General features: G+C 40.7%; 1 protein-coding gene across 5 annotated transcripts in view; it reads left to right on the top strand.

The window, feature by feature from the left end:
- Positions 1–8786, top strand: part of AKAP9 (A-kinase anchoring protein 9) — a 143049-nt gene that overhangs the window by 20856 nt on the left and 113407 nt on the right. For all 5 annotated transcript variants that reach the window (XM_015408640.1, XM_015408637.1, XM_015408636.1 and 2 more), the window contains exon 3: positions 5170–5214. In XM_015408640.1, coding sequence (XP_015264126.1) covers positions 5170–5214 — 45 coding nt within the window. The remainder of the gene's footprint in view (positions 1–5169; positions 5215–8786) is intronic.

Raw genomic sequence — 8786 nt, 5'->3', positions numbered from 1 at the left:
GAAAAGGAAGGAGGAAGGGTCGACTTGGTTGCGGGTTGGAAAGAAAAAGGAGGGATTGGCTTGGGGAGAGAAAGAAAGGGGGAGGGGGAGAGGGAAGGAAGCAAAGGTGGGGGAATACCTCCTCCCCACAAGTTTCTTGTGGGTTCACCTTTGTATCTTCTAATCTTTATATAGTATACTAACCAGATGTTTCTTAGAACAGACTAACTTGAAATATTGATTCTGAAATAAGGAAAATTAAGGTTGCCTTCCTTATGCAGCATTTATGTACATATTCACAAGACACATGTATTTGAAATATTATTCAGTACTATAGTTATGCAAGGCTGAGAATCCTTTTGCTCATTCTTTTAAAAGTCGAAAAGTGTAATTTGTATCATTTTTTAATTCTAATTTATTCTACAGATCTTTTTTCTACTGTCAAAAAAGTGTAATCATATACTTAAAATCTTTTAAAATGCTAGGGAAAGGCAGTATTTCTTCAGGAAAGAGTGATAGTAGGAATGGTGTCCTCAACTATTGGCACAGAGTTATGAGTTGACCTCAGAATTCATCTGGTTTGGAAATAAGCAAATATGCTAATATCTCAAGGAGAGATGTGCAGTAGGTTGAATTTGCAAATGGATGTGAAGCTAGAGCTCTTTGAGAATAGGAGATCTATTTCAGTCTGTGGTGTGTGGACTTTGAAAAGGTTTCATCCAAGGAAAAACTGGGAGAATAGTCTCCCAAGGACTGTGATTCCAAAAAGAAAAATAAGTTGGGCACACCTAACGATTTGGGCATGCTTAGCTCAGTTTTTGTTTTGTTTCTTGAATAGATGTTTCTCTTCCAATGGGATACCTGATTTTTAAAAGTGACCTTAGCATGTGTGGCATGGGGGAAGGAGGCTGTTACTTGAGAAACATCATCTCAGAGCTCCCTTTAAGTACACAGAACTAACTGTGTGACACTTTGGACTATCGCCAATAGAATTAACCCAATGTTCAGTCCAGATGCTAGATTTATTTCCATATTATTTGAAATCTAAGACTGACTACAAATTCACACTGTGTGTGGGTGTGCATAAAATATAAATAACCCCCCCCCAAAAAAAAAAAAGTATAGGTTGTCATTAGGTGTGGGCTCTGAAATCTAATCAGTATCTTGATGTTTCCACTTTAACATAAAAATTAACAAATGTGGTTTGTAACTTATATTTGTTTGTAATGTTGCTGCTGCCTTTACACTATTACCACATTTCTGAATTACAATTGGGCAGCCTACTTCTGGGCACTTCCTGAAGGCTACTTCACTAATTTTATTTTCAGGTGCACACATAAAAACGTAAAATATAAATGTGAACAGGACACAGGTTTGCAGACATGTCATTATAAGTATAGGGAACCACTTTTCTGCCTGCAGCTCACAAATGAGTTAGTCCATAATTTTTGGCCCAGCATTTTTTGTGCTCTTCACTTAGCCTTTCCTTTTACCAAGTATTTTGTGCATATAAGAGTAACTGGAACAGGCAAAGAAGGAACTTGATCTGGTTCTTTATTCAAAGATCAGCACAGTGAAGAGAACCTTGCCAGTCATTTCCCCCATAGAATCATGGAGTTGGGAGGGATCTCCAGAGTCATCTAGTCCAACCCCCTGCATAATGCAGGAAAGTCACAAATACCTTCCCCCACACCCCTGTGCCATGCCCAGAAGATGACAAAAAAACTCCAGGATCCCCAGCCAAACTGGCCTGGAGAAAAATTGCTTCCTGACCACAAAGTGGCAATCAGCATTTCCCTGGGCGTGTAAGAAAGGGCCTCAAGAACTAAGCCCGAGGCAACCCTTCCTGCCCTCCCTCTCATGAACTGCCTAAGTTCACACAATCAGCATTGCTGTCAGATGGCCATCTAGCCTCTGTTTAAAAACCTCCAAAGAAAGAGAGCCCACCACCTCCCAAGGAAGCCTGTTCCACTGAGGAACTACTCTTAACTGGCAGGAAGTTCTTCTCAATGTTTAGCCAAAAACTCTTTTGTTTTAGTTTCAACTCCTTGATTCTGCTCTGACCTTCTGGGGCAACAGAAAACAACTCTGCACCATCCTCTATCTGACAGCCCTTCAAGTACTTGAAGATGGTTATCATATTACCTCTCAGTTGTTTCCGCTCCAGGCTAAACATACCCAGCTCCTTTAACCTTTCCTAATAGGACTTAGTGTCCAGACCCCTCACTATCTTTGTTGCCCTCCTCTGGACACGTTCCAGCTTGTCTATATCCTTCTTAAATTGTGGTGCCCATAACCGAACACAATACTATACGAGGTCTAACCAGAGCAAATACAGTCCCAAATGGCATTTGTCTTTTTAGCTACCGCATCACACTGCTGACTTATGTTCAGTGTATGGTCTACTAAGACTCCTAGATCTTTTTCGCACGGACTACTGCTAAGACAATCTTAGAATTATGCATTTGATTTTTCCTACTTAAATGCAGGACTTTACATTTATCCCTGTTAAAACTCATTCTGTTTTAGCCCAGTATTCCAGCTTTTCAAGATCATCCTGTATCCTGACTCTGTCTTCTACTGTATTTGCTACTCCTCCCAATTTAGTATCATCTGCAAATTCAATAAGCATTCCCTCTATAACTTCATCCAAATCATTTATAAAGATGTTGAATAAAACAGGTCCCACTAGGGGAAGGCAGTTCTCTTTGATGCACTCTGGAGTTCTTGGCACCCAAGGAAGGGGATCTTTTTGCTGCTGGGCTTCCTGCTTTTGGTGAATAGACTTGTGGAAGCCTGCTATAAGATACACCCAGTGGCAAACCAAGCCATGCACCTGTATATTGGGTGAAATAGCTCTTATATACTGAATAAGACAAGGAGCATTGTTCATATCAAACATGAAAAAATTCTGTTACTACTATAATATATAGAGATTTTAATAGTAATTACCAATTGCTGTCCAACCAACCTGGAAGAGAAAAGTTATTTTCTCCAGGAAGAATAGGAGCGTGACCAGCCTGATGGATCTAAAAGAATAAAAAGACGAAGAAATCTTAAGGAGTAATTGACAACAACAACAAAAATGGAATAAAGACACTGTAGTGACTTTTTTATTTCAGTTGTCTTAAAACAGCAGAGAAAAATCAAGCTGAAAAATTTATCCAAGTAAAGAATGTTAGTTCTAATACAGAGTTGCATGTATACTGTGATGCATGTAAATATATAGGTCTCATACAAGTGGGGTTTTCCATTCACTTTTATTGGAAGAGCCCTACTCTGTGTTTGCTGAATAATAAACTCAAAGCCAACCCATCCATTGGGGAAATTTTGCACATTCATTACCCCCTTGTATGTTCTGTACCTTATAAAAAGAGCCTTTGGATGGAACCTTTTAATCTCATTTAGAAATACTGAAATTCAGGTGTAAACATGCCAGTTTTAAGGGATATGTGATTAATATGGGGGGGAAGTATCACTGGAACAATCAGTTGAACCCAGGAAATAGTTAATAGCTATAATTCTCACAATCAGAGTTTACCTCATGTATTCTTCACAGGGAAGGGCCAATGCACCATAAATAGGGTTGCCAAGTATTTTTTTCGTCGCCGTGGGGGATTCCTGGCTGGCGGCTGGAAAGCGCGCATGCGCCGCATCCACGTCACTCGGAAGTGACGCGACCACGCTGGGGGTGGGGCCACGACCATCCGAGGGAAAACCATAGAGTTTTCCCTCGGATGACCGTGGCCCCGCCCCCAGCATGCCTGGTGTGGTCGCATCACTTCTGGGTGACGTGCACGCCGGGGTGGGGTTCCTCCTGGGGCCCGATCCACCACCGGCGGCAGGGAACGGGCCTCTAGGGCAGGGTTTTCCCCACCCCCCGGGGGGACTTGGCAAGCCTAGCCATAAACCCACTTGTCTTCAGACCTGCTGTCTCTGCACTTAATTTTGGTTCAAAACAATTTTCTAGGTGCTATTAGAATAGTTGCAACAACTGGTTTAATAAAATCTGGGACCACTACATTATGGAGAAGATCACTGACCAAGTGCCACAATCTGAAATATATCCTAGGCAGTCAAGTTTTAATGAGAAATGGCTCCCATTCTTGGAATATATCCTAAAAACAGAATGCCAACCATACCATCCAATCTATCTAACTCTTTTACACTCATAAAGCACGCTTTGTATAAGCGATACTATAATTTATTCACCTTACTGACTAGCTATGAATTCTTGCATCAACCAGGGGTTGATTGGGGGGATCGTGGGGATCGCCGTTCCCCCGGATGAGGTGCGCGGGCGGGGCACACGACAAAGCCCCACCCCTGCTTCCGGTCGGGGTAAAATGGCGATTTGACGCTCAGGGTGGACGGGTGTTCCTTACAGCAGTTTGGACTGTATTTTGGTCCAACGCGGCTTCCCCCATGCAGGGGGAATGACTGGCAGGCATCAAGACCCAAGAGAGAGTTGAGATTGGTGTGATCAAGTCTCGGAGGAGGCTTGTATTACACTTTGATCCCTTTCCCAAAGCGGGCGAGCGCATTCAGGGCGTGTGGCCTTATGACACACTTCCAGTGATGTCAGGGTGTGTGGCATATGCTAATGAGTTATGCTAATGAGTTCCCCAAGCTCTTTTTCTACGAAACGACCCCTGGCATCAACTCTTAGACACCACACAAATTAGTTAAAAGCGTATTACATACACTTATCATGCTGAGTCTAGTTTAAAATTTGGTTAAAAGTATTTGTTGATCTTATATTTTATAACAAATCTATAAGGGTAAAATGTATTTAGTGATTTTGATATTATGATTCGTTCTTGATGTATATCATTATATCTACCTATGTTCCTTTCTATATTGGTGAAAATCAATAAAAAATAAATTGGCCAAAAAAAAATAGAATAGTTGACTTATTGCCTCTTAGGGTACTGAGTGTTGTGTTGCTTGCTTTCTTGGCTTTCTAAAGAGAGTCATCAACTTTCAATTGGATTTATTTGTCAGGGAGCAGTGAAAGTATAAAGGTTTGGGAGAGAATGACATGCGTTTTGCAGAATAAGTATGGATAATTTTATTCTTCTCATCCATTTCAAAACATTTTACAAAACTGTGTCAACAAAGGAAATTTGATTTATTTAAAATCTGTTACAGCTGTATGCTTATTTTTGTCCTTTTATTTTTATCTTTTAGTTGGAAAGTGAGATTTCTACTACAGCTGATGATTATAGCTCAGAGGTAAGATCATAATTAAATTCTACATAATTTAGTTGGTGTAATAACTGTTTAAATGGACTTTCCTAATTTAAAGCCAAAAAGTTGTTTCAAAATGTATGTACTTAAACCCTGTGTGTATATGGTATGCCAGTATTTACTGCCTAGTTGCAGCCTTATTGATCTCGTTTTATGCAAGAGAGAAGGTGGCTCATATAATTTTCCCCCAATGTGATACTTGCTTTCAAAGCTCTGTCCCAAATGATACTAGCAGTACATGAAATAAGAAATTAGAGCTCTCTGGAAACGTATGAAGGAAGAGGCTTTATGACTGTATGTAATAACTCTAATCTACAAATGCCCCCTTTTTTTCAGTGTGCTTTTTCTGGCTATGAAATACTATTATATCTGTATTCGTAGCAGATTAATTTTACCTTATTTACCTACCTTGCAGTTCTTTTATAACAGTAGAAGAATTTTTTGAGAGAATGTTAACTGAGGAAACACTTGGCAGAGCCACGGCTGCAACGTGGTGGGTAACACCTGCAAACTTACTCAGTGTCATTGTGCTCAGCTACACATGAATACGTTGATTTGAGCTTAGTGAATCTTGTCACATAAGCAGGCCGGGTAGACTCCTAATTTGCTGTGGGCTTGTACTTTCTCTCTCTCTCCCTCCCTCCCCTGTTCTGCATGAATATCTCCTTCCTTCTCTTGTCAGGGTCAGTCACAGTGCAGATTACCTCTGCACCAATTCTCCAGGTTTCTTTGGTATCTCAGATTGCTTGGCTATAATGAATGTTTGCTGTGTAAATATCTTTAAAATTTTATTACTAGATTCATTGGTTAAATAGCAAATTAATGAAATCCTTCATTTGAAAGCCCTGGAAATTCTAATTTCTGTCTTGATCCAGTTCATTTCTTGAACATGCTAAAATGCACTTATTTAATGTGATCCACAGAGGCAGGGGTCTGCCTGAGGCAGTGGGGCAACTCCATTGTCAAAGAGATTTTATCTTGTCTCTTTAGTAGCAGTGGCATAGGTTATGTGCCCCCAGTACTTGCTTGAAGAAGCTCCGGGCAAGTACCACATTTGGTAGACTGCTGTTGTATACCAAGATCTAGAAGAGTGCATTTTTGTCAGAGGTTACTAACAGCATTATAACATTGAATCGTATTAATCATACACTCAGTAATGGTTATGATTGAACAGCGGTTGAATGTTCAGTCAGAGATACAGTTCTGAGATTTACAGAGGAAACTCTTGGATTGTTAAAAGTTTTCTGCCGCTGCTGTGTATTTCCTTCCACGTCCCATGCCTGCAACTTCTGTAAGGAGTTAGAGAAAGTTATACTTAACTACTGGATGCATACATGTATTTTACAGTGAATAGGGCTTGATTTAAAGGTACCCTACATTGAGGGAGGAGTCTTCCATTCACTGAAGGTACTTCCTTCGTTAGAGAAATTTATTTCGTAAACATAAAATTCCTTCATCATAGGAAAAGGATATCTTTGAGTCTAAACCATAGAAATTGAATATTGTTTGAAATGACTAGATTTTTGTAGCAGTGAAGAAAAGCCATTGTATATCCGCTAAGTATGGAGGCTTTCAAGTTACATTAAATAGGCTTACAGTGTATGCAGCTGTAATAGAAGAATCTGTCTGCATAGTAGTGATGAAGTGGAAAAAATGTGCATGGTCTCAGTTTCCAGGGTCTTAGCTCAAATCAGTGAATTGTACTTAAAGCCAGATTCCCTTTTTGCATCTGGAAAGAAAGAATTCAGAGCTATAAGCCATTCCATAGCTCATAAAAGGACAGAGAAGCTGTGTTTATTGTAGTAGACACTCATAAACCCTAATTTAAGCATTTGTGTGCTCTACTTGAAAATAAAAATTTAACCCTCCAAATTAATCAACAGAAAAGTATTTTTGATTGTGCCGTGGAGCATGGGGAGGGGCTGTGGCTCAGTGGTGTAGCGCCTGCTTGGCATGCAAAAGGTCCCAGGCAGTGTTCCCTCAAAGCTGAGTTAGTGTGAGCTAGCTCACCGTTTTTTAGCCTTTGGCTCACACATTTTTGTCTTAGCTCAGGAAGGATGGCTCCAGAGCAAACCAATTGATGCAGTAGCCAAATTGCTCTCTCACAACTTTAGTGCCAGTAGCTCATAAAGTAGAATTTTTGCTCACAAGACTCCACCCCTTAGAGGGAGCGTTGGTCCCAGGTTCAATTCCAGGCATCCCCAGTTAAAAGGATCAAGTAGTAGGTGATGTGATGTGTCAGCCTGAGAGCCACTGCTGGTCTGACTAAACAATACTGACCTTGATGTACTGATGATCTGATTTGGTATAAGGCAGCCTTGTGTGTCCATGTATGTGTTCAACATGTGGAATGTATTTTGATATAAGTTTTTGCTTAAATCACCTAAGCTACAGGCTGGAACATGGCATCTTGACACATGACATAATCAGTGATTTTAAAAAAACCCAAATTGTTAGGCTGTAAATTCAGTTTCTAAAAAATGCTTGGTGGGCAACAGGAAAGGTGTTGGAGGGCAGCATGGTGCTCAGGGTCACCTTGTTGGGGATCTCGATATAGAGGTATCTTGCCCATTATTTGACTCAGTATGGTTTTTTCCTGCAAACTGTAAATGTTGAAGTGTAGAAGGGCTTAGTAAAGATAGTAATATGATAACAAATGTCTGGGGGCGAGATTAATGGTTGGGGAGAGGCATTCTGGTTTTGATTTCAGAGTATATTAAATTTACTGTGAATCAAATGTATGGAGTGTTTGGTGAACAGTTAACTTTGTTGTATTATTTATGCTAGTTGTTTTATTTAATCAGTTGTCATTTATGGCTTATGGGCTATGCTGTTAAACAACAGATTACAAATAGGGTACTTAGGTATTAGCAGAGGAGTTCCTGCATTTCAATAGCACTGAACTCCTCAACATCAGTTTTCATATTTTGGAAACAACTTTTGATTGTGAAGGTAGTAGGGTTGTCAATCCCCAGTTGGGGGCAGGGGATCCCCTGGTTTGGAGCCCCTCCCTCTTCTTCAGGGCTGTCAAAAAGCGGGGTGGTGGTGGCCGTTGGGTGCTCCATTATACCCTATGGAGAGTGGTCCCCATAGAGTATAATGGAGAATCGATCTGTGGGTATCTGGGGCTCTGGAGGGGCTATTGTTTGAGGTAGAGAAACCAAATTTTCAGCATAACTGTTGGTGTCTCTCCTGAAACCCCCTCACCACCAAATTTTAAAAAGGTTGGACCAGGGGATCCAATTCTATGAGCCACAAAAGAAGGTGCCCCCATCCTCCATTATTTCCAAACATTTAAAAGGAATGTGGCCCCTTTAAATGTGATGGCCAGAACTCCCTTTGGAGTTCAGTCACCTAGTGAACATCACAAAAGTGATGTCATATCCTTGCTCCTGGCTCCACCTCCAAAGTCCCCAGATATTTCTTGAGTTGGACCAGGTGACCCTAGAAGTCAGAGCAAGATCTTTTTCTGCAGAACTTCTCACCTCCTCATGCACTCTGGATGCCTCCTCTTTTGGAGTAGCCAAGAAACATGAAAGAAAAGAGTGAATCAGAGT

The sequence above is a fragment of the Gekko japonicus genome, unplaced genomic scaffold (genome assembly GCF_001447785.1).
Source record: "Gekko japonicus isolate JY-2015 unplaced genomic scaffold, Gekko_japonicus_V1.1 scaffold1868, whole genome shotgun sequence".
Classification (NCBI taxonomy): domain Eukaryota; kingdom Metazoa; phylum Chordata; class Lepidosauria; order Squamata; family Gekkonidae; genus Gekko; species Gekko japonicus.
The sequence above is the reverse complement of the archived record's forward strand: the minus strand, read 5'-3'. Positions and strand labels throughout refer to the sequence as shown.